Source organism: Daucus carota, chromosome 4 (assembly GCF_001625215.2).
Source record: "Daucus carota subsp. sativus chromosome 4, DH1 v3.0, whole genome shotgun sequence".
NCBI classification, from domain to species: Eukaryota; Viridiplantae; Streptophyta; class Magnoliopsida; order Apiales; family Apiaceae; genus Daucus; species Daucus carota.
This window is the reverse complement of record NC_030384.2, coordinates 44,942,113-44,967,016: the sequence shown is the minus strand read 5'-3', so window position 1 is coordinate 44,967,016 and position 24,904 is coordinate 44,942,113. Positions and strand designations below refer to the sequence as shown.

General features: G+C 34.1%; 5 protein-coding genes across 8 annotated transcripts; 3 read left to right on the top strand and 2 right to left on the bottom strand.

The window, feature by feature from the left end:
• Positions 1-999: 999 nt before the first annotated feature.
• LOC108219223 (calmodulin-7) lies at positions 1,000-3,094 on the bottom strand. Its single transcript, XM_017392549.2, has 2 exons — positions 2,487-3,094; positions 1,000-1,702 (listed from the first exon to the last, which is right to left on the bottom strand). Exons 1-2 carry the CDS (start codon positions 2,560-2,562, stop codon positions 1,329-1,331), a joined length of 450 nt encoding a protein of 149 aa, XP_017248038.1. The 5' UTR covers positions 2,563-3,094; the 3' UTR covers positions 1,000-1,328.
• A 2,597-nt stretch (positions 3,095-5,691) lies between these two features.
• Positions 5,692-9,047, top strand: LOC108218486 (leucine-rich repeat protein 1). The gene is made up of 6 exons (XM_017391448.2): positions 5,692-6,182; positions 7,204-7,275; positions 7,438-7,581; positions 7,695-7,766; positions 7,862-7,933; positions 8,750-9,047. Exons 1-6 carry the CDS (start codon positions 5,980-5,982, stop codon positions 8,820-8,822), a joined length of 636 nt encoding a protein of 211 aa, XP_017246937.1. The 5' UTR covers positions 5,692-5,979; the 3' UTR covers positions 8,823-9,047.
• Positions 9,048-10,233: 1,186 nt separating this feature from the next.
• On the top strand, positions 10,234-11,501 carry LOC108218485 (metacaspase-9). The gene is made up of 2 exons (XM_017391446.2): positions 10,234-10,649; positions 10,842-11,501. Exons 1-2 carry the CDS (start codon positions 10,295-10,297, stop codon positions 11,435-11,437), a joined length of 951 nt encoding a protein of 316 aa, XP_017246935.1. The 5' UTR covers positions 10,234-10,294; the 3' UTR covers positions 11,438-11,501.
• A 392-nt stretch (positions 11,502-11,893) lies between these two features.
• LOC108218484 (ABSCISIC ACID-INSENSITIVE 5-like protein 2) lies at positions 11,894-16,485 on the bottom strand. Of its 3 annotated transcripts, none has more exons than XM_017391443.2 (4): positions 16,205-16,485; positions 15,033-15,918; positions 14,875-14,946; positions 11,894-12,313 (listed from the first exon to the last, which is right to left on the bottom strand). In XM_017391443.2, the coding sequence occupies exons 2-4, from the start codon at positions 15,888-15,890 to the stop codon at positions 12,233-12,235; spliced, it is 1,011 nt and encodes a 336-aa protein (XP_017246932.1). In that variant the 5' UTR covers positions 15,891-15,918; positions 16,205-16,485; the 3' UTR covers positions 11,894-12,232. The 3 variants fall into 3 exon arrangements, with proteins under 3 accessions (XP_017246932.1, XP_017246934.1, XP_017246933.1); XM_017391445.2 differs by having other exon boundaries at positions 15,033-15,965; positions 16,205-16,407; XM_017391444.2 differs by having other exon boundaries at positions 12,082-12,313; positions 15,033-15,935; positions 16,205-16,343.
• Positions 16,486-19,072: 2,587 nt separating this feature from the next.
• LOC108215638 (myb family transcription factor PHL7) lies at positions 19,073-23,146 on the top strand. Of its 2 annotated transcripts, none has more exons than XM_017388165.2 (7): positions 19,073-19,438; positions 20,085-20,315; positions 21,638-21,714; positions 21,806-21,848; positions 21,937-21,994; positions 22,132-22,201; positions 22,614-23,146. In XM_017388165.2, exons 2-7 carry the CDS (start codon positions 20,105-20,107, stop codon positions 22,926-22,928), a joined length of 774 nt encoding a protein of 257 aa, XP_017243654.1. In that variant the 5' UTR covers positions 19,073-19,438; positions 20,085-20,104; the 3' UTR covers positions 22,929-23,146. The 2 variants fall into 2 exon arrangements, with proteins under 2 accessions (XP_017243654.1, XP_017243655.1); XM_017388166.2 differs by having other exon boundaries at positions 19,155-19,438; positions 20,085-20,319.
• Positions 23,147-24,904: the final 1,758 nt, after the last annotated feature.

Here is a 24,904-nt window from a genome sequence, read left to right as displayed (position 1 = left end):
TTGCCTAGGTTGTAGTCAAATTTTTTTTCAGATTGTGCTCCAACCTCTATTATCTCATTTCATTCTATTCTTCCTAACTAAACACGACATTGAAGTTATAGTGTTGCATAACCATCACCAAATAGATGATTACATATATATAACAAAATTGGTTATATAGTATTTTTGCTAAGGAAGTATGTAGTCAAATAATATATACAATATTTCTAGTGTGAATGAAAGTAGCTCGCAACCAAGTATGTTATACAAATATTTCAAATATTTTTGACATTATCCAATATTATTGTTTCCGATGAAAGTAGGTCACAATAAAATATATTATACAATTGTTTCAGTTGTGAATGAAAGTATATCACGGCTAATATTTAGCTATACAATATTTCCGGTATGTGAGTGGCTCACAGTCAAGTACAATATTATTGGGTTCAGTTGTTCTAACTCGTCGGAAGACATTGTGTTATAATTGCTATCTTATTGGGTTCGGCTGCTCTAACTCTTCGAAAATCACAAATCATTTAAGTACAATCTTTCCGGTACGGGACTAGGTCGTAGTCAAGTATTTATTACATTTTGTGTTATAAATGCTATCTTGGTGCCGCTGCTCTAACTCTTCGGAAGACACAAATTATTATCCAGTCCCGAATCTTCGGAAGGCATAGATCGTGGTCAAGTATTTATTATTTTTTGTGTTTTAAATCATTTATTATTTTTTGTTTGTGTTGTAAATCTACAACATTTATTATTTTTTGTGCTGCAAATGCTATCTTCATGATTCTGTTGCTCTAACTCTTCAGAAGGCACACAGGATTACCCAGACGAAAATCTTCGGAATACACGGATCATTTACCCAGGCTGAAATCTTATTAGTCTGACATTAAGTTCTTTTTAGTTCGATTCTTACTCACCTTTAAGAAGATTTGTTAGAGCAGATATTCATTTGCAAGACTTATCTCTTATCATCATGGAAAGCGTTAGGGCATAAGATACACAGGAAATGGAAAGGAAAAACAAGAGCAAGTCTTCAGAAGAAAACTACTACGGGTTTCCGGTTGATACAAGGAGTTAAACACCTACCAATATTGGTAATAGACAAACAAATATCTTCATAAAGCTGCTACTGTAATAAAAAAGTTGCAACACAAATAAAACAGAACTTCTACCACCACCATAACGACATCACCACTACATCCATTAGAGTTCCACCATAACAATTTGATAAAAAGATAATAAAGATGCTACCAAACCAACTACACTATTAAAGCCTTCGTTCTGTTCTTTTCAGATTTACTTAAATCGGATGTCTTTGTGGATTGTTAGGGGTAGGATCATTACTTGGCCATCATAACCTTGACAAATTCTTCATAATTGATCTGTCCATCGCCATCAACATCAGCCTCACGTATCATCTCATCCACTTCTTCATCAGTAAGCTTCTCCCCGAGGTTGGTCATGACATGGCGCAGCTCAGCAGCCGAAATGAACCCATTCTGATCTTTATCAAAGACTCGGAAGGCCTCCTTGAGCTCCTCCTCAGAGTCGGTGTCCTTCATTTTCCTAGCCATAAGGTTGAGGAATTCAGGGAAGTCGATGGTCCCATTACCATCAGCATCAACTTCATTGATCATGTCCTGGAGTTCTGCCTCAGTAGGGTTCTGCCCCAGTGATCTCATTACAGTGCCAAGTTCCTTAGTAGTGATGCAACCTGTACACATACAGTATATGCTAAGTTAATTATCAAACATGTAAGTAAGCTAGATAATGTAGTCATATAGAGTACGGGTAAATCGCTAAACGAAAACATGACATACTCAATATAGAGTCACCGTACACAACAAATATCAGAATATCCATATTGTTACAACTCAGTTAACAACCTACAGTAAAGTCAAAGCATTTATCCAAATCTTCCAAAAGGCACTAATAGAATCTAGAATCAATTAACAAAGCAAACTATTTGTAATTGCAAATTCAAATTCAAATCAGGACATCTATCTACGTTTCCATATCCGACAGGTATTATTAGATTGTTAGTTGATACATCCATTCAACAAATTCCGACAATAACAAGACCTAAAAGAGATTAAACTGTTGACAAATGCTACATCATGTCAATTAAAACCCCTGACTTACAAATCACAATGAACATCATAGGCTAAACACTGAAATTCCGCATTTTATCTCTGTAAACTCTAATAAAGCAAAAAACAAGAGAAACTTGAGGAATAAATCATCACATACACATAGCACATCCACGTAAAATCAATTTCATAATTCATCACCCATATAAACTGAAAATAATCCATGAAATATATGAGATGTGCACAAGTAAAAAAACAAAATAAACACCAGATCTGAATCATGATAAATTATAATCAACAAACTTAATACACGCTTACACAGTTACGAAAACATATGATATAACAACACAACAAATTAATCTACATAGACAAAAAAAAAAAAAAAAACTGAAAGAGAAGAAAATGAACCATCTCCGTCCTTGTCGAAGAGGCTGAAAGCTTCCTTGAACTCTGAGATCTGATCGTCGGTGAGCTGTTCCGCCATTTCTCAGTGATGATTATCTGTTCTAGCTAGCTTAATTTATGTATGAATCAGAGAGATGATGAACTTGTGTTCTCGTATTTAAGACAGACCGATATAAACACTAGTAGCGTTATATATCAGCTGCTCTGCGGCCCTGTGGGGCGTACTCGTCGAGTCTGATAATATAATAAATTCATTATCATTAAAAATATAATATCTATTTTTCATTACCTTCCTTCAATTTTATGTCTACCAAAATTTTGTTATATAATAAAAATAATTTTAAAAAAGATATTACTTTTTACTGTTGGATAAGGTTATAGGCTTGAAGAGATATATATCAAAGAAAAATTATTTATAAATACCGGAAAATTATTTATAAATTATAGAGAAAGAGTGATGAATTGATTTAGATAAGGAAACGGCAAATTAAGGAAAAAGACATAAATCTAACGTGTCTGCTTATGAGAAGTACAGTATTGTGAGTAGCAAAATTTAGCAGACTTTGTAGAAATTTGGGGCAAAATGAGGTCAACGAGGTGATGTATTATTTGTTCCAGATTTTATATTTTATGTAGTATTATTTATTTTGCTGATAAGTACTCACTTCACTCGGTATGCCATTTTCTCTGCCCCACTCGTCAATCGATACGCGGTTACACGCCTCTTACGCGGTGTACACCAATTTCTTTGTTTTTTTCCTAACTGAAATTGGAATAACCTTATTTGGAAGAAATAAAAGAAAAAACAAGGTGCAATTACTTTCCTAATTTTGAATTTAAACCCTTCACCTTCCCCGTTGTTACAATTAGACCTCGTATTCATCAAGAAGATGTTCAGTACTCCCTCTGTCCCAAAATAATTGTAACTTTGACTTTTTCATGTAATTTGAGATTTAAAAAAAATCATATTTTTACATATTATTTTTTAAAATTTTTTTTAATAAAAGTTTAACATCTATATTTTTATTTAGGAAAGAAAATTAAAAAATAATGTGTAAAAATATGTTTTTCTTACGCCTTAAATTACGTGCAGAAAGTTAAAGTGACGCTTATTTTGGGAGGGAGGGAGTAATTGCGTTAATATAGCTTCGCCAGGTTCCTTTCTCCAGAAAAAATTTCATATAGTTTATTGATACAATATTGGATTGTTTGGGTAAATTTTAAAAAAAATGATACCTTGCTTAAAATTAAAAAGTGGATTACAAGTGAGAAGTAAATAACTTAATAAAGTGTTTGGAAAAGAAGCAGAAGTTCTGATACAGTACCTAGCATTCTCAGCTTTTTAAAACTGTTTTTATTTATTTACACAAACTGGTCAAGAAAAGCATAAGTCGCTTCCGTTAAACAAAGAAGGGCATAATCTTCTGTGTTAAAGTAATATCACTTTTGCAATAAAATGTGTGACACTCCTTTGGTGATGCAAGTTTGCGAGATATCACGGGGCCATTTAGGTTAATTTATAATAAATGATTTTTGTTTAAAATAAAAAGGTGAAGTCGAAATTATAAACAAGTTAAGACAATGATTAAAGTGTTCGGGAGGCAAAGAAAGTAATTAAATATTAACCTGACAAAAAAATGTGGGCTTAACTCTAGCTCTCTTGGGCCTGACTTCACGAAAACCCTTTTGAATGCAACTGGTGCTGCCTCTGTTTATCACAAAGTTATTTGGGCTCAGCTTTATCGGGCTAAAGGTCAGAATCAGGACTCGGGAGGGATAATTAAGTTCGGTGCGTATATGGTATACTCACAAATTATTCAAAATAAAAAATACTCGCTATTAATAAGAAATTAGTCAAGATTCTCCTTTTTATAAAAAAATGAAAGAAAGAATTTACTTTCGCTTTGTTTAAAATAATTTATGTAATTGCGAGCATATAAGCCTTTATTGACTAGAAAGTTAAAAACAATCCCCGCGAAACACAAAGTCAATGTCCCACTAACTAGTGGATTTGTAAATTCACCGGAAAACGCAAAGCCGTCCCCTTACCTCTTCTCAGAAAAAAGAATCTAAGCAGTAACTCAATCACAAAAAATTTATGGTTAAAAAGTGAATTAGTATATTAAAAATAAAAAAATATAGATTTTTTTTCAAAATATCATACTCCAATCAATAAATCATATGACTAATTTCCTCTGAATGATTATATTTGTCAAAACTTTACAAATTTGTAAGAAATATGTTGAAAAATTATGCATCGTTTATTATTATACTGAACTAATATATTTTGTTTATAACGATTTAAAAGTATACTGTTTTTAAATTATAACCGACCAATATAACAAATACCATCGAAGTACAATATTTTGTGGGTTCAACAAATTTTACATAATATTTTATGAGTCTAATTTGCTCAACAATTACAGCCAACTTGATTGAAACGCTCTTACAACATACACTGATATACATGGGTATAGGCGTATAGCCTATGGTGCAAAAAAAAGTTGCGCCAAATCATTAATTGAATGTAATGCGTGAAATATGGTTGATTTGAAATATATAAATAAAATTAATTGTGAGAATATAAACTTACATTAAAAGTTTAAGTGGACAAATATTTTAAAATAAGTATTTTCCTTTAAAAATGGAGATATATTATGAAACGGTGGAAATAGTTTTATATACACACCGATAATCATACAAATTAAAAAATACTGTTTTGTGTCTTTGACGTCAGGTTGGTTATTCGGATAATTTATACCCTCTGTCATAAAAAGAACGCATTTCAATGCGATCGCCAAATGTACTTAAAAATAACACTTTTCTAATTTCTTTATTTTATAAGTATAAAGTATAGAATCCATATTTTTAGATAAAATAAAAAAATGGAAAATAATATTTTTAGATATTTTTTCCAAAAACATCAAATACATAAAAAAAAAAATCAGAGTGTCATTCTTGTGAGATCGAAGGAGTAAGTAATAGTAACTCTCATATGAAAACTTTGTACTACTCACAAACCCCATCAAGATAATTGACGGGTTTAGATGGATGGTCCTCACCCCGAGTATTGGTGACAAGACTCACAAGTCTCGAACCTTGACCCCATTACCAATTAATTCTCCCACACATAATTGAACTGGAAATGAATCTAAAATTAAAAGCAAATGCAAAATAAAATCAAAAAAGGTGAATTCCATTTGACCAGAACCAATCAAAGTGTGGCTGCCCTACCAGAGGAACAAATTTTCCAAACAAAAATTAAAAAGACTCCATTAGCACCCAGGTCAACAAACAGCTACACATCCACATTACCATTAAACAAACACACAATAATCAATCTTTGTGCTACTAGTACCCAAACAAACCAAAGCAAAGGACTCAAAAAACACAAAACAAAAAACAAAAAAGCAAGAACCAAGATTCCCAAACCAGATCCTATCCATACATACACATATACACACACAGAGCTGAGAAATCAAAAGGGTGTGTAGCCATGGTGGTGGGGAGGCTTGTATTAGTTGCCTTGACGATATTTGTAGCTGTGGTGAATGGGAACTCAGAGGGCGATGCGCTGTACGCGCTGCGGCGGAGCGTCAAGGATCCAGACAACGTGTTACAGAGCTGGGATCCTAACCTAGTCAGCCCTTGTACTTGGTTTCATGTCACCTGTAATCAGGACAATCAAGTCACTCGCCTGTATGTTGTGTTATTTAAGTACCCTTTTGCTTGTTCTTGAAACTTTAGGTTAAAGATTTGGTTTTTATTTTCTTGGAATTGTTTTGTTTGGTAAAGTTGGATTTTTTGGGCTTTACTAATGTTTAATTTGATAAAGTTTAGGTTTTATTAATACTAAGTTGGAAGTGAAAAGGGGATTATGTGTTGGTGTGAAAATTGTAGATCATCTTAGTGTAGGTGATTATTCGGGTTAATGTTGCCTGTTTGTTGACCATGTAGATCTGTATGTACTTGTATATAATTGAGGACTTTTGTTGAACTTGGGTGCCTTTACCGGCAAGGACTTGTGGTATCATTATTTTGGAAAGTTGGCAAGGCTATATTGTCGGTTAATTATTAATAGTGCAGCTAACAAAATTAAAAGTACTTGTTTGAGCCTTTACCTAATTACTCCTCTATGGTTCTGCCTTGTTAAGTTAAGCTTTAAATATTGGTACGATTTGAGATGCTTTTCAAAAATTTACTGTTGCATTTTATTTTGGAAAGTTTATTGTACTTTCTTGTTACATGCATATGGAGTGAGACTCTGTAATATGCTTATAACTATTCGGGCTTTTCACTTTAACAATAGGAGTGTTGGTTGAACAGCCATCTTTGCAGAATTATGATTGAACAAGTCCCTGTTGTTTTTTACGGAACTGTGCAGTTTCTGCCTGTTCAATGCTTCACTAAATGATGTCATGAAACAGTGTTAATTTCACAAAAAACAACATTATTCTAAATGGACTGTACCAACCTTTGAGAGTGGATTTTGATAAAGTTAATGGCCGGATGTGCTGTACATTGCAAAGGATGATTGTCTATGTTTAAAAAACTGCATCCCCTCTCTTACCTCCACTGCATTCTCTTTGCATAGAGATATTGGTAACACAGTTAAAAGTTGTTTTTTGAAATTATGTTTGCTATTTATCTCATGGGTATAATATTTCACCTTTTACCATGTGAAGATTATACTTTATAACATCATGATTTTGTCATGCAGGGACCTTGGAAACTCAAATTTGTCTGGTCATTTAGTTCCTGATCTTGGGAAACTCGAACACCTGCAGTATTTGTAAGTATTGTGTATGGATGACTGTGAATGACATGTTTGATGATAAACGGCTTTATGTAAAATTTCTGTTTGTACTTTGGTCAAGTACCGTCACTAGAGCCAGTGGTCTTTGGTGGCATGACACTTTAACTGACTTGAGAAGTACTATCTTTGTTGATGCAGAGAGCTTTACAAAAATAACATTGGAGGAACTATTCCTGCTGAGCTTGGTAACTTGAAAAATCTAATAAGCCTAGACTTGTACAACAACAATATTACAGGGAAAATTCCTGCTACACTAGGGAAGTTGAAATCATTAGTGTTCATGTACGTTACTTCTTATTGTTTCTTATTCCTTAGTTGCTTATGGATATGTGTATAGGCATATATTTTAATTGTGTCAATCGTTATAAGTTTATCTTTTCAAAATATATTGGCAGGCGTCTTAATGACAATCATTTGGTTGGGAGGATCCCAAGGGAACTTGCCAGTATATCCAGCCTAAAAGTGGTGTAAGTGTTTCTGAGATTTTGTTTGTTTGCATGCACCTTCACTTATTTTTAATTAACTGTGTTATTAAACTTACCATGCATGTATGTATTTACAGGGATGTATCAAGCAACAATCTGTGTGGACCAATCCCTACCACAGGTCCTTTTGAGCATATCCCACTTAATAAGTATGTGTTCCTTGAATCTTTACTTTACCATTTGTCATTCTCATTTTCTGTTTTTTAGGTTTAACTGCTTCTTCTTTTATTTTCTTATGATATAACTTATTACGGAAAAGAAAGTACAGGGAGATGGGTAACGCTTTCTGATTGAAAGATTAACATTATTATTGGGTAGGACAGGGACATGACGAATTCAACTTGGTCAGTAGCCTGGTTCATTCTAATCAAAATTAACATTTAAATCCCTTTGCTTGTGAAAAAAACACTGAAGGAATGCAATTAGATTTGTAAGATTTAGATTCCTGATATAAGCCGTATTCATGTTTTCTTGATAAAGTGTCTTTCTTCAATGAAAGTTCAGCTCATATTTCAATTCTTGGAAAGACATGAAATGTCTTGCTCTTTTCTGGTATCTAAAATGTTCAGGTCACACGGGCCTATATATCAATTTATTCCTTTTATATATATATTTATAATTTTAGCTATTTATATCACTCAATAATTTTTTTCTGGTCCTACAATTTTGTTACATATACTGTTCCGCTGATAGTCAATAGGAAGATGTCAAATCACAAATGTATACATGTGAGAGGCTGGGTTTATAAATTTTAGTTATTTATATCAATTAATAGTTTTTCTGGTCCTACATTTTTGTTACCCATACTGTTCCAGTGGTAGACATTAGGAAGATGTCAAATCACAAATGTATGTGTGTGAGAGACTAGGTTTATAAGTTTCTTTTTCGGCTTATCTTATCTACATTGATATACCTTTATTTTATCCTGGTAGTCTGCATTAATTGTATTATGCCAAATATTTCAGTTTCGAGAACAACCCTCGACTTGAAGGGCCAGAGTTGCAGGGACTCGCAAGTTATGATACAAACTGCACATAATTAATGGAAGATCAGATGCAGAGAGGTGCAGCACTCTTCCAGTGTGTGTATTAAGTATTTTGCTCCATAACCAATATTGAAGAACTATCTTGTACCTAAAGATGCAAATCTACTAATATTCTTATGAGACTAGGTTATGATATAACCTAACTATTATTGTGGCACGAAATGTAACTATTGTGTAATACGTTCTTATTGGGGTATATGAACCAAGGGTTTGTTGCAGCTGGAAGGTTGTAAAAAGATGATGAATATCGTGGCAATTTAACCATCGCTTAGTCCTTGCTTGGTTCGGTTAAATGAAAACTTTCAAGAAACCAGCTTAGCTTGCCCCCGTCTCACATACTGATCTGAATAAACTGAGAACATGCAGTTGAATACTTGTGCACTTTGTATAAGTTATATAGTGTTAGCTACAAGATACACAAAAAAAATAATATATGAATAATGATCCTAAACAACTATAAAAATAGATCTTCCGTGGGAAAAAATTTGCCGAATTATAAAAATCTTGAGGCTAGTGATTTTTTTGGCTGAAAGATAGACCCTTGCATTTCTTTAAAAATCTAGGATTAATGTATCCGAACCTATATTATATATGTCTATTTTAGACTTGTACGTCATGGTTCTATTTTCTTTGCTGAAAAGCTAGTGCTCGTTGTTCTTGCACTCAATCTAAAATTCATATGAATTAACTAAAGAAGTGAATTAAAACAAGCTTAGTGCATTCCATTAAGAACATCAGCGGCAGAAGCATAAAAATTAGGTCTGTGGAATCAATATGGAATGATATTCTACTTGTTTCTTCGCGTGTAGAATGGTTCAAGAGAGAGAGTAGAAGTTAACTAACATATGCAGGTATTTTCCTTAAAAAACACATATGCAGGTATTTTAATTACTAAATGATTAGATTTTGGCCATACAATTTTTATCACTTTCGTATATATTTTGATATAAATATATTAATATAATATAACTAAAATATATCTTAAAAATATATCATATATAATTTTATGAGATATATATTAAATATTTATATTTAATTACAATTCTATGCGAATTTGTAAATAAATATATAAATATACACACATAAAAAATATATTTATTTATTTATAATATATATGGGTATGTAATATGTATTGTATATTTTTCGTGCTTCTAACATAAAAATCATTTCTGATACAAAATTTATATTTAATGTTTAATGATAATAAAGTTGAATCCAAATACACAATCTTAAGCTCGTGTATTGTTAGTATAAGCAACAAACAAAAAACAGAATTCCCTCAAAAAATGGGCAATGAACAAACATTTGAACTTGGAAGATAATGATCAATGGAGTGCATTTTAATCAACTCCTCAAAGAAGGAAAAGCTTGAGACTCTCCCTAAAAACTCCACATCTATAAGTAACACAACCAAATTCGAACACAACTCAACTGAATCACTACTTCAAAACCAAGTAAAAGAAGAATGGCCAAGGGAAACAAAAGGATGGCTGTCCTAGTTGGGTGCAACTACCCAAACACCCCAAATGAGTTGCATGGATGCATCAACGATGTGTTGAGCATGCAAAAGACTCTCGTGACTCGGTTTCGATTCGATCCGAACCGAATTGAGCTCCTGACGGATGCTCCGGGATCCACAGTGTTGCCAACAGGAGAAAACATAAAGAAGGCTCTTGGGAAGATGATTGATGAGGCTGCAGCTGGGGATGTTCTGTTTTTTCATTATAGTGGCCATGGCACGCGGATCCCTTCTGTCAAGCCTCGCCATCCGTTTCGTAAAGATGAAGCCATTGTTCCTTGTGACTTCAATCTCATCACAGGTCATTCACTAACTTATGTCATCTTTTCAAAACACAACTTAATTAGTATATGCTAATATTCTATGGGTCCGATTCACGATTTCCTGACAAGCAGTTGATGCAACCATCTTCTAGCGTTTTTCTCTGCCAGTGCCAGAAGGCATTTATAAACAATCGATGAATATGTCTGATTTGCGTTATTAATTTGTACAGATGTGGACTTTCGGGAGCTAGTAAATCGGCTACCTGAGGGAGCAAGCTTCACAATCATCTCAGATTCCTGCCACAGCGGAGGCTTGATTGACAAAGAAAAAGAACAAATCGGGCCTGACAAGATCCTTGAGAAAGGCGCGTCAGACGTTACACACAAGCCTAAAGCCATACCCTTTGACACAATTCTACAACACCTTTCTGCATTGACAAACATCAACACATCCGATCTAGGCACCCACTTGCTAGAGATTTTTGGAAGCAATGCAAGCTCCAAGTTCAGTTTGCCTCATGACGAGCAACAAACGCTGCATCCAGACTCAGGCGTTCTGCTTAGCGGGTGCCAAGCGAATGAGACATCGGCTGATATCTCCGGTTCAAGTGGAGGGGAGAACAAGGCTTACGGAGCATTCAGTAATGCTGTTCAGATGGTGTTGAAGGAAAACTCAGGTGCTTTGAGTAACAAAGAGACTGTGATGCTGGCTAGGAGTGTTCTGCAGAGGCAGCGTGTGGAACAACACCCTTGTTTGTATTGCAGCGATGAAAATGCTACAAAATCCTTCTTGTGTCAACCCCAAGAAAGCATCTCAGATATGTGAGCAACATGGTAAGTGCTACCTGTGTTAATTTCTAAGATAAATGTGCAACGTATTTCTGTTTCAATCCAGTATTCATTAAATTCTCATTGCATTATGTAAAGGAAATGCTAGTTACCCAAGAAATTATCCCAACTCCAATAATAATGAAACCCTCTCACATATACATCAATCACCCGATCACTATTTTCCATTTGTCTGCCACATCATTTAGTAAAGAAATTTGGAAAAATTTCTTGGGGTATGTAGCATTACCATACCAGCTTATTCATTCATATATGTTCAAACTAAACTCAATCAAACAATTTCCACACTTTCAAAGTAGCAGATAAGTAAAAACTGGGAGAAATATATTTCTACAGTTTTATGTCTAATCAGTCAGAACAGATGAAAGGTTTTATTAGAAAATGCTCATCGAAGGCCATGAAAAGATGAAAATACAGGGTAGGTCAGCCGAAGTCACAAAACTGATACAAAACTTGATATTAAGAAAATTTAACCAAACTGACTAGCAACAGGATATCACTGTTAATTGTGAATGCATTCAAAGACTCTGAACTCTAAAATTTACATAACAGGAGGGAGCGGGTGCACAATTAATGGCCAAATCCAACTCTCAAGCAACAATAGACCTGGTCAGGGAGCTTTCAAAGTAACCCACTAATGTTGGATGTAACCATGTAGTACATCTCAGCTACTGGGGACACATAGAACAGGGTCTATCTAAAGGAATAATAATAACATTAGCAAGCACAGGTCATCTAGATAACAATACTTCCAGCACAATAAACACTTGGTTCAGAAATGAGCTGAGCTTGTTCTACGGAGCTGATACTTCGGCTCAGGAGGCAGTACATTTGGCAACTCCTTCTCAGCCTCCTACAAAAATGGCACAATAAATTAGAAATTTATAATTACATATAAAAGATAATTACATTTTTTGTGTTTTATTTGGTAAAATATATAGGTAACTAACAGAGAAGAAGAACTCTAAAAAACAAAATTAAAGCAACAGCAGAGAAACAAGATCATATTGTCACAAGGCAAGCCCATAATATACTGATTCCTTCTGTTCGTATACACAAGAAGAAAAAGGATAATAGTATTCAGTGAACTTGCATGCTAGTGTTTTAAATGGTCAGCATCTAGCCACTTGCTAATCTAACTAGTACATCACACACACAATAGTTGTTTTGTGTAGTATGTTCTGATCATTTGCCATTTGACACTAGATCAGATATCTATGTACATCAAAAATACTAAAAAATATCTCCAAAGAAGTTCAAAAACCAAGACACTCTAGGAATTTCCCAAACAAAAGTACAGGGACATCATCATAATTACATGTCAACGTGATATTCAGACCGTTATGGAATGAATATATTCAACTTTGTCAAACTTTCAAATCATAAAAAAGTCTATTGAGTTCAAAGATAGGGCATATACATTCAGATTCCAGTGTGTGTGTGTTGCATGAAAAATGTATAATTGACCTTGTATTGACGGTTTTCGGGTGAAACCTTATTACCCTAATGTTCTGTTAGGTTGAGGAGAATGGTATGGAATGATTAAAAATAAATGAAAATAATAGAGGTAGAAGGGAAGTTTTGAAAAAATTGAGTGAGTGTAAAATTGAAATATGATGAGAACTGTAAAGAAATTTAATATACGAGGGAATGGTGAATTCCTTCCCAAATTGGGGGTGTGATCTCTAAGTATAGGGTGTAAAAAATGGAATGGAGGAACGAATGAAATTTATAAACAACTGCCCATAACATAGTTCAAATTTCATTCCATTCCTTCCAAATTCATTCATCCCAACCAAACACAACACAGCATAAGGTTGTATTCACTTGAATGGAGTGAAATTTATACTCTTATTTAGGGAAGATTGGGGAAAATGTTTATAATTTGTGTTCCTTCTTTCATCCCGTTCCAAGATATTTGAGCTAGAATTCACATGTTCCGAAAGGAATGCTCCATTGCATCTCCTCATCATTTTCTTACAATCCTCGTCATAAAAAAAATTAGACTCCTTATGTTCATTAACTATTTCACTTATACAATCTTCATTCTCTATAAAATTTGTTTATGTTTTTCATTCCATTCTCACCAAGTGAAAGCAACCTAAAGGCCTAAATTACTACATGAGTGTGACAGTTAGCTTCATGCCAAAGAAATTGATCGAAAAGCAATATGAAAACAAGCTTACATACAAGGTTCATAATATTCTTACCAATATAACGTTATTCAAAATTAGATGCAAGTAAAAGTCTCATCAGACTCTAGATCAGCGCAGATAAATTAATTAATAAAAGCAGTGGTCTTTTTTCCTTTCACGCAAACAGACAAGGGGAATGTGTGTGTGTATTCACATCCCCCCTCCCCTTATTTGGTGACTCAAAATATTTGATCCGGTTCCAAGTGGTAGGGTTAAATGGCAGGACATGATAATCTTTTGAGATATCTAACTACATCTCATTGTCTATAAAATTCCTTGGCCAAAAGTTAAAGAAGGTATAGTACAGTAGAAGTAGTGGTGGACATTGGACAACAAGAGATCAGTCAGAATATTCACCTCAAACAACCCCTTCATTGGAATATTTTAGTGTAGATATAATCAACCTATACAAGCAACATGGGATCTAATAATGTATCTAATAATCTCTAGAAATCAATAAGTATATAAAAAAACAAGCAACATGATATTGGTAAAGAAACTACATTCTAATGCAAGAGGGGTGAAAACGTGGGATCTAATAATGCAACACCTTGGTTACCTAACAGGCCACACAAGTCATTGCAAAATTAGTGCATACTGCAAGCAAAGTCTAAAATACCACAAAAGTCACAACTGCCGAATTTTACTAGCCCTTCCACTCCAATGAGAATATTACATTCCTTTTGGACTAATTTTAAAACATTTTTCAAGTTAACTCAGATTATGCTTCAGCATAACAACGGAAAAGAAAAGAAAAAGATAGTAGAAACAACATCGTGCTGATCAGAACTAACTATAAGCACCAAGAAGAGTAATACATTTGTGCTTAAGTAATCCTCCTAATTATATACTGTAAAAATTATCTCAGAAAGAGCATGACAAACTATAAATGTCATTAGTCATTAGTCAATTAAAACATTAATACTCTTAAGCCTATGCATTTTTAAGTGGCTTGGAATCATAATTTACAATGACAGGGCTTTATTATTTAAGACATATCGTACACAATTATAGACCAAACCCGACCATCTCAATATAAGTTTTTAAGTACTTCCAAAGAATTATTAGAGAACCGCCTCGTGGCAAAGACCCTCTCCCCCTACCCCATGACAAGGTCATGGTTTTGAATCGTCCCTATGACCCTACCTCGTATACTTAAAATATATGCTATAACATACATACACTCACAAAAATAAATGCAACAATTTATACAACTTGCCTGCCGGTTTCTAAGTCTTTCATTTTCTTCTTCCAGCCGTGAAACCTTCAGCTCCAGTTCTTGGGTGTAAGCCTGTTCATGAACAAAGAAATATCTCATGCCTAAGAATTCGGTTCAGGATTTATGGAACCTAAAAAGCCAAGATGTTTGCAACTAACCTGCTTTCTTGCTCGTGACCGAGCAGCAGATTCCCTATTCTTGATCATTCTCTTTTGTCTCCTTTCAACAGTTTTCTCGACAACAACTCCAGATGCATTCCTCTTTCTCCCTGGCGCCTGTGTATCTGAAACATTATCCATTAAAGCGGAAGGAGACATTGCATCAGCGTAACCATCCATCATCGGATTAGCAGTAACTGGAAGAGTTTGTGGAAGTGGAGGACCAGGCATAAAAACAGAAAACATATTTTGTTGTTGCTGTGGCGGGGCTAACTGATGAACTGGAGGTGTCTGGTAAGGCATCCACTGAGCCTGCTGAGGAGCACTTTGTTGAGGTATCTCAATCGCATCAACTACAGGAACAGCACCTGGGTTTTTTTCTCCTTCAGCAACTATCCCTGCCTTGACCAAGAAATCTTCTAAAGTCATCTCCCCGAGAGTGGATTTTCTCTCCCTCATTTTCCTATCAAGTCTAGACTTTTTCTGTCCTTCTTGGATATCCTGCCACACCTCGTCAACAGTTTTCTTGCTCAACCCCTTGGCCAGAGAAACACTTGACTGCCTGAGCAAAGAGGAGCTCGAAGCCACATTCCCCGGTTGGGCATCCCCAAAATCAACCCCACCAAGTCCCTGATTAGCCTCAGCAGACCAAACACTCTTAAGAAGCTCATCAAGATTCATGCTACTCAAAGGTTTCCCCAAATCCCCCAATTGGTCCTGAACCTCATCCAAAGTAAGGTTGTACATAGAACTTTGCCTACCCAACAAATCAGTCCTCGGCTCTTCCGCCCTCCGACTAGCATTACCACCACTACCACTCCCATAACCACCCTGAGATCCCATCGTCTGTGTAGCCATTCACCACCCCTCCACCCCTTTACACACCCTGAACACCAAAGGAACCTTTATATCAATAAAAACAAGTTCTTTAATCTGCATACATCAAAAAATCAAGAAGAAGAAAAAAACCCTAAAAAAGTATGAAATGTAGATTGTAGTTGCAAGAACTTAACCAATAAACACAATCAAAACCTAACTGAAAAATTAAAAATAAATAAATTACATGAACAATCAATCAGTAATAAAGAGACAGTAATAAAATAAAACAGGATCCAACAAAAGGGAAATTCACACAATTTGAAGAGATTAAGATAGAAAGCAGCAAAACTGACCAGAATTAGATCAACCAGCTTGTGGGCAATCAAGAAATGTCAAACATTCCTCTAGGTCAGAAAATAAAAACCTAATTAACCATGCACCCTCAGCTCTCTCTCTCTCAACCCTCTCTCCTCTCCTCTCTCTCCCCCTCTGTCTCTCTCTGTATATGTAATTATAAATCGCACTTTGTATTAAGGAAAGGAAGAAACACAAGTGTAAATTAACAGTATGTATGTTTTGTGGAAGAAACCAGAGAAAAAACAATATATTTTGCGCTCAGTCCACCTTCTATTTTGCAGACCAGAGGACCGCAAGTATTTCCTTATTTTCTTAATTTTATCATCAGTTAATCAATTTTATGGACATGGAGACTTAAATAATTCAGTCTATTTAATTATTAAGAAAAATCATGTATCACCCAGCAGTACATACATGAATCTTTAATGATATATATAATTAAAATTTTAAATAACTTATGATATTATTATTTATTGATAGTACAATTTATTTATAAAAATATTTTAAAATGTCACCGGAAAGTAGAGTATTTTTATAAGTTTTTTATATTGTGATATAGAAAGTAGAAACTTTTGAAATTGCTCATATACGTGCAAGGTTCTTGAATGAAAATTGTATGAAATAAGAAAATAAAATCGTGCCTGTTATTTTGTTGTTCACTTTAAAATGTCAACCTCACGTTAACTTTCATTTTTCGAAAGTTTTTTTAAAAAGAAAAAAGTGCACTCCAAAATCATCGAATATGTTTTACAATAAACATATAGAGCTATATGGTACTTTATGAACAAAACCTAGGCAAAAAGCTTACTTCAGAGCACATTTATACAATCACAAATCTAAATATTTTAACGGTTTTTCTAGTGTGTGCCCATGGGCACATGCTAAGCGCTGAAACACATAAATTTGGAGAGTTTTGATTGGCTTATCCTGTTTAATAATGGTGGACCCCCTGCAGTTACAACAACCATACCAATCAAAACCCTCCAAATTGATGGATTTTTATGCTTAGCATGTGCACACAGTAGACAAACCCATATTTTAAAGGTAGAGAAGTAGTAATCGATGCTGCTAGGTGTCCCCCAATTCTTTCTGTTTCAAATTCACGTGCTTGTCATATACTCTTGTCTTGCCTTTAGCTTTTCCAAGGATTGTAGTTTAAGCCTAATCGGTGTGCAAACTAGTTTATTATACAAACCCCAACAAACTAATCATTATTTCCTTGACCTTGTATTCCATGGAGTGGGTTCGTCTTGGAGCCTGTTTGGCAGTTCGATTTTAAGTCATTTTTATATTAAACTGAAAAATAAATATTAAATAACATGTTAAAAATCGATTTAAAATCAAAAATAAATCGAAAATTGACTTAAAACCAGAAATCAAAATCAGTAGTTACGAAAATTATATACGACTAAAATAGTAAAATTAATGAGCTACGACATGCTGTATGTAATCTGTACATGACTGAGCAATTATGCGGGCTTAGAGCATCTCCAACGGGCTCTTAAATCACCCTCCAAAATATAATATAATATTTGGCTCCTAGTGAGTTAAGACATTGAAATAGATTTCATCTCCAATGCTCCTCTTTATACTTGCTCCTTATTAATATTTTATTCATATAAATGAGAGAGAAAAGTGAAAAGAGAGAAATGTTTGTGATAAAGTTGGAGGGAATGTAATATTATATTCATGAAAAACATGTTAAGAGCTCCTACATGCTCTTTAAAAGAAAGGAGAGATGATAAGCTCTTAAGTTTTTAAAGAGTTTCAAGGAGCCCATTGGAGCTCTATTTCTTGTCTTGCTCTTTAAATTTGAAGTTAAGAGCTCATTTAGAAAGCCCCTTGGAGATGCTCTTAGTAGCGCCCGGAGACCCAAACTTTGAAGGCGAACTTTAAAAGACCCTGCGAGGACGATTGCGCTTAAGGCCTCAATGGTTAATAGGGTCTGCTGGATACCTTTTAAATACAAGTTTAAGGCTCAGGCCCACGATAGCCGGACCTGAACTATTGCTCGACTCATTCTTAAAATTGATCAATGAATCTGTGATTAATTCGAGTGAAAGTGTGTTCAAAACACATAATTTATTAATTCAAGCCCGAAAGAAAAAGGTACAAAATTTAAGCCCCGTAAAGAATAAAAATATTTAAGGATAAACAAATTAACTGTATTTACAATCCAATAAAAAAATAATTATTAAATCAGTATTTTAAAATTTTAACACATCTAAGATAAACACATTGATTCATATCAAAACAAACATAAAACCACACCAAAACTCTCATAGAGAATTTAAACAAAATCTCAGTAATATGGAAATAATAAAACTAATGAAGAATAGATTTAATTAAATAAATAAAACAATCTAAAATATAAAAATTATCCGGAAAGAACAATTGACGAAAAAATCAAATAAATTAGGATTTTTCATCGGCCAAAACTGATTGAAGCTCCGGGCGACCTATATCAAAACAGGAGTAAGAGGGTCTTGTAAGATTTTCTGATGACCGCAATCTGTGGTTTTATTTACGTTTGTCTAGTACGTTTGTCTAGTGTCTCGTGCATACATGCTAAATGCAGAATTTAATATGTTTGGAGGATTTATCTAGTTTGTGTTCATATGCATATTAAGAACAAAATTTGATATGTTTGGTAAATTTTGAAATGTGCGGTGATTGTATTTGCAGGAGGTCAATTAAAATCTCTCAAACTTATAAAATTTCGTGGTTAGCATGTACTCATGAGCACACATCAGAAAAATCTATTTAAAAATAATTAATTTAATTTGCCAATAAATACATCAATTAAATCGGCATACCATAAGGAGGACATTTATCTAAAGCGGGCTGTCCGTCTCGCTGAAACTCTTGTTTCTTTATTTGCCCCGAAAATAACCCCAACAAATACTCCTAAATTAAATATAACAAGAATACACAGTAAAAGTCCCCACCCACAAACCCTAAGCAAAGCAAAACAAAAATCCCCAATTTGTTTGACTCGAAATTGCTCAACACCATTCATTAATTACCCCATCTCTTTGCCAATTGGAGCACTCTCGTTATTATTTTATCGCTTACAGCTCCAACCTTTCCTTTTCAGCTCAAGCGGCTCCGCCGATTACTTCTATGCTTTTGTTTCTTACTTGATCATTTCTCACCCCCTATTTTTTCGCCGAATCATTCGCTTCTTCACTGTTATCATCACTTACTCCACACAAATCTCTCCTCATCTTGTAAGTATCTTCAATTTGATTTCAAACTTGTTTGTATTTGATTCGTGGTGTTTGACTTTAATCGATCGCTGTTTACGCTTCGAGTTGAGCTAGTGTTAGATCCATTTACTCTTGTGTTGTGTGTATGATTGGTTTATATTGGATGATTTTATATGTGTTTTGTTGTTGGCTAATTATGCTTGGGAAAGTTGATTGACTTGATAATTTGTTAGATTATGTGTTTGTATTAACCTAATTAAGGTCATTATTGGTTATTATGATGTTTGTTTGTTTGGATTTAAGTGTTATTTTAACCAAAAACTAATGATGACTAGGAAAGCGTTAATAGCGGGGTACATAAGTATTTACAAAGTTGCTAAAATAACGAGTATACTTGCAGATTTGTAATTCGTGTGGTTTGTTTTCGGGTTCTTTAAGTTTTTTGCAGGTTTTTTTTTTCCTTTTCCATTTGGGTTCTGTTGTTGCGACTTGCGAGTCAATTGAATCCACCTATATTTGTTTTCTTTTCTGTGCTCTTTGAATTTGGCTCTAATGTACGCAGCCACTTTCTGTGTATCACCAAGTGAAGTACTGTTTATGCATAATTAAATTTGTGTTGAAGATATGAAGTTGCTGACCCATACTTTCGCCAATTTATTGTGTGCAGAGATTTACATTGGTTTCGACATGTACAATCCAAAGAAATTCTCAACCATGGGCTTGGTGCCATACAAAGCGCAAGGCAGTGAACAGATCTCACCGGTTGCGGCTGTAGGTGGACCTCCTGTCGAAACTTCTCCTCCTCCTGCTGGGGCCAATGCCAAGCAGCGTTTGCGTTGGACATCAGATCTCCATGATCGTTTTGTTGATGCCATCGCGCAACTTGGAGGACCAGACAGTGGGTATCTTCTTTTGGTTTTGGATTATTGTATTTCTTTAATTTCAAATAGGAGCAAAGTAGGGTAGTAATCAGGTTGGATCATTTGCTTACGCAATCACGAACTGCTTGCACTAGATGGATCCTGGTACTTTTATCCGACAGGGAAGGAATAAAAAAGAATGAAAGAGACGCACATTGCGCAAACCTGATAAGCAAGATCAATACCTCCAACCCCCCCTTTCTCTTAGACTTCATTTTGTGACATTATCTCTTTGCCAATTCCTCTGCATCTCCTCTTACTCCTAGCCGCCTTCATTTTTTAGATCAAAACCATTGTTCTTCGGTTCTTCCTGCAGAATATTTATTGATTCTAACAATTTCACATCAGTCCCACCAGATTTTCTTCCGCTTCTCACCAATTTACCATTCTACGTATTAATTACAAGGACCCAAAACTTCCCAATCATTAAATCCCTGATTTATTGACTGGGAGTAGTAGTTTGGGTACTGATGCTGGTAGCCAGACTATCTTTTGGATTATTTACCAATTTCATAGAATCTGAGGCTGTCGCAGAAAATCTTAGGGGTCGTTTGGTTCATCATGTTTGGGTATCAGGTATGAGGTTCGTTTATTCCACCCCATACTTGATGTTTGGTTGAGAAAAAATAAATTAAAATCCATCCCTTAAACCTTCAACCCACAAGGAATGAGATTTTGATCCCCAAGGGAGAGGTGGGTGTGAAACATGGGTTTGGGGAATCAAATACGGTTTTATTATTTCCATCTTTATTTGTACAGATACATGTAAATGTTTAATTCAAAAATTAAATCAATGACTCAAAAATATATAAGAATAATAACTGAATTAAAGTTTTGAACTAAATAAAATTAAGGATTAAAAAAATTTAAACAAAAAATATTCATTCCATCACTCAACCAAACACGTGATATCAAAATTGATAACACAACCACATACCCTTTACCTCATTCCCGACTCCAACATGATACCACCATCGAACCAAACAACTCCATAGTGGGATCTAAACAATACATGAGAAAGAGCAATTACTGTTATCAGTGTTTTTCTTGTGAATAAATGAAAGCTTCAGTAGACTCTAGTATATAATTTTTGAGCTGTATCTAAAAAAGTAACAATTGATTTTAGTATATGAGTATTAAAGTGTGTCTTTGGTTGTTTTAGATGATTTTGTTGCAGTGAGCCCTATAAATGAGAGCTTCTAATATTCAGAAGACATTGAAAATTGTTCTCAGCTTACAAATACCATGGGTGGTTCTCTTTATATATTCATACTTATTTTTGCACCTCCTCTTCTTCCAGGAGCAACACCTAAAGGTGTTTTGAGAGTCATGGGCGTACCTGGATTAACCATTTATCATGTGAAAAGCCACCTACAGGTTGGTCTCATTTCATTGTTTTCAGTCATTGTGTGTTACATATATTGAACTTGAGTACTAAGTAGATGTGTTTTATTATATTTTAATACAGAAATATCGACTTGCAAAGTATCTGCCAGAGTCCCCAGCTGATGGTAAAGCTTTCTGGATCTTGTTCAGATTCAGTATTTTATTATGCTAGCATCATTTTTTAAGTCGATAATTTTTTTTTGTCGATGTTAGGATCCAAAGAAGATAAGAAAATATCGGGAGACAGCCTTGACAGTATGGATTCTCCTCCGTGAGTGTTTTTGCTCCACTCCTTGCTCATTTTACTTTCTCTTGTTCGTGGGGTGTTTGCTGTCATCTGATAACACATCAATTTGCTTTACAGTCTAAAGTTTCTTACCAGGCCTAACCTATTATAGAAATATCCAGGGGACTGCAAATTAATGAAGCTTTGAGGATGCAGATGGAAGTTCAGAAGCGTCTCCATGAACAACTAGAGGTAATGATCAATTTGCACTTTTTGTTTTTGGAAGTGATTATATTCACATGATCTTCCATTCTGGTTTCGAGGTCAAGCAATATGTCATTAACCGGATTACATTTATGAGTTTAATTGTCTCAGTGAGATAATTATCTTTTACCTTTACAAGTTGCAACTTGATAATTTTACAAATTTAATAGATCAATTTGTATTCTTTATATCCGCAAGCTTGAAAATAGTGGCTTGTCTTACATTTCATATATCACATCCCTTTGTGGCATTCATTGTACTAGAATAGGTTATTGATACTGGCTACTGGTTGTATAGTTTCAGGATAGTCCTTAATTACAAGATAAACAGGGCAGTCAACGTAAGAAAGCTTTGATATAAATGTATTTGCTAACTTTACCTTCACTTGGTTGATAATTAGGTACAAAGACAGTTACAAATGAGAATAGAAGCTCAAGGAAAGTATTTGCAAAAGATTATTGAGGAACAACAGAAGCTGGGGAGTTCTCTGGTAGGCACGGAGTCCCAACCTGGAGGTGAGGATAAACAGTTCCAGTCATACTCACACCAAGCAACTGATGCATCTGTTCAGCCGCTGTCTCCTCGGAAGAAGCAAAAGGTGATTAATGAAGGTCCAGATGGATCTGCCCCTTCACTTGCTGCACCAGAAATAGGAAACCATTGGGATCCGAAGTGGTATAATAATGACTCCCAGTTCAGAGGGCCAATGGATTGATTTCATTGTGTACCTGAATATAGCACAGCTCAAAGATAGACAATTGTTTTTAATGCTTTGTAATAGAAATTGTGTAGATAATTGGGTATGTTGTCATATATCGATGATTAAGAATTATGAGCAAGATATTCATATGCTTTGTAATTGTAGTTGGGAGTTGACATTAGAAGTGCTGAAGACTGATGAATCATACAATTACTCCGGAGTTTTTAAATTGATGACAGGATTTTACTGTGGGAAACATTTTGCCAAAGAAATTCTACATAGAGACGAATAGATGATTAAGACTTTAATTTCACATCTGCACTCCATAAAAGTATGCATAATATTTACGCACAAAACAGGTAATAAAGTAAACATTTACAAATACAGTTTGTATATGCAGTAGTTATTAAGTACTCCCTCTGTACCATTTAATTGTATACGTTTCTTTTTAACGGCTCGATACGCATTTCAATGCTCTTATAAAATATAGTTCCGTAACTTATTTTTGAGATTTTCTTTTTCTGTATAAAAATATAACATCCAAACTTTAATTCAGAAAAGAAAAATTTTAAAAATAGATTGTACAATTACATTTTGCAGGAGCATTAAAGTCCGTGTCGCGTCCCTGTCCCCCAATGTATACTGCTCAGGGGGACGGAGGGAGTAATACGATAAGATAAATCAGTAAACAATAAGATGACCTTGGGTGAAGATTAAAATGCAGTCATTAATTCCAGCGGCATGAGAAGTGTAATTAGAGATGATCAGGGGGGGTTTTCTAAGAGCCCGAAATAGCAGAGTGGAACATCCAAGGGAAGCTGAAGCTCTAGTTTGAAGAAAGCCCTGTCACGGGCTCAGAGGCGTATCCTTGAAACGGAAGCTAAATTACAGGCAAAAGATATCTTCCGTCTCTCTTTTTTCAAAAAATTAAATTCCCATAATACCTGTTTACTTTTAATTTTCAATCCAGATATATTGACATTATTTCAAAAAAATAATAAGAGTTGAATAAGAGTCTAACATTCATGCATTTGTTAGAGATATAAGTGAGAAAATATTATCTAACTAATATTTTTTTAATATGCGTAACTTTTTCAAAAGAGATATATATTTTGAGACGGAGGGAGTATTAAATATATACTATCATTAATAAATAATTAAAAGACCACAAATTAATTTAAATTTAATAAACTAAAAATATGTAAATAATAAAGTCATTATTTTAATATTAAATAAACTAATCATAGAAGAGAATTTGAAATATACTTCTTACATCTAAATGATTGGATCACTGCCAAGATTGCCCTTAAACAAACATTTAAAACAAATAATACCACCTGCAAAAATGGCAAATTTGAATCATGACAAAATTCAACTGCCCAAGATACTGAACAACTTTAACAATATCTTAATTTATTTCTCAAATTTAATATAAAATATCGGATCATAATAACTTAAGAAATTCTTTATATTCATTTCTTATCTAATATGTTTTTTTATGTAACAAAAAAATATAACTATTATAAAAAGTAAGGAGAGACAAAATATTTTTTTATAATATATATTACAAAATAAGAGTTAGAAGAACAGAGATGTTAGCTAAGATAAGAAATTGGAACAAGATCCTATATTATGTTTGGTTGAGTAGAATGGAATGTAATGAAATTCAATGACTAAAAGTAAATGAAAGTAGTAAAGATAGGATGAAAATTTTGAAAAAAATTTAGTAAGTGCAAAATTATTATCATAAGATTAGAAAAAAAGACGAGGATAGAAAAAAATTGCACATTCCTTCTAAAATGGGAAATGTGATCTTTAGTATAGAATATTGAGAATGAAATGCAGAAAGTTACAAAATTTATAAACATTTTGTCTATAAGAAAATCAAATTTCATTCCATTTCTTTCATATTTATTCAACCAAACACAACATCAATGATTTAAGAAATCATTGTTGGAATGAAATTTTCCCTACATGTACTTTGATTTACA

Bases quoted from the DNA above. Each gene is read 5' to 3' on its own strand.
- LOC108215638 (XM_017388165.2), top strand. From the start codon at position 20,105: ATGTACAATCCAAAGAAATTCTCAACCATGGGCTTGGTGCCATACAAA. The intron at 21,715-21,805 runs GTTGGTCTCATT...ATTTTAATACAG, and splicing joins ATGTGAAAAGCCACCTACAG to AAATATCGACTTGCAAAGTA. The intron at 21,995-22,131 runs GTGAGTGTTTTT...AGAAATATCCAG, and splicing joins GACAGTATGGATTCTCCTCC to GGGACTGCAAATTAATGAAG.
- LOC108219223 (XM_017392549.2), bottom strand. From the start codon at position 2,562: ATGGCGGAACAGCTCACCGACGATCAGATCTCAGAGTTCAAGGAAGCT. The intron at 1,703-2,486 runs GTTCATTTTCTT...GTATGTGTACAG, and splicing joins CTTCGACAAGGACGGAGATG to GTTGCATCACTACTAAGGAA.
- LOC108218484 (XM_017391443.2), bottom strand. From the start codon at position 15,890: ATGGCTACACAGACGATGGGATCTCAGGGTGGTTATGGGAGTGGTAGT. The intron at 14,947-15,032 runs GTTAGTTGCAAA...GTTCATGAACAG, and splicing joins GGTCACGAGCAAGAAAGCAG to GCTTACACCCAAGAACTGGA. The intron at 12,314-14,874 runs GCAAGTTGTATA...CCATTTTTGTAG, and splicing joins AAAGACTTAGAAACCGGCAG to GAGGCTGAGAAGGAGTTGCC.
- LOC108218485 (XM_017391446.2), top strand. From the start codon at position 10,295: ATGGCCAAGGGAAACAAAAGGATGGCTGTCCTAGTTGGGTGCAACTAC. The intron at 10,650-10,841 runs GTCATTCACTAA...TAATTTGTACAG, and splicing joins TGACTTCAATCTCATCACAG to ATGTGGACTTTCGGGAGCTA.
- LOC108218486 (XM_017391448.2), top strand. From the start codon at position 5,980: ATGGTGGTGGGGAGGCTTGTATTAGTTGCCTTGACGATATTTGTAGCT. The intron at 7,767-7,861 runs GTAAGTGTTTCT...ATGTATTTACAG, and splicing joins ATATCCAGCCTAAAAGTGGT to GGATGTATCAAGCAACAATC. The intron at 7,934-8,749 runs GTATGTGTTCCT...CAAATATTTCAG, and splicing joins GAGCATATCCCACTTAATAA to TTTCGAGAACAACCCTCGAC.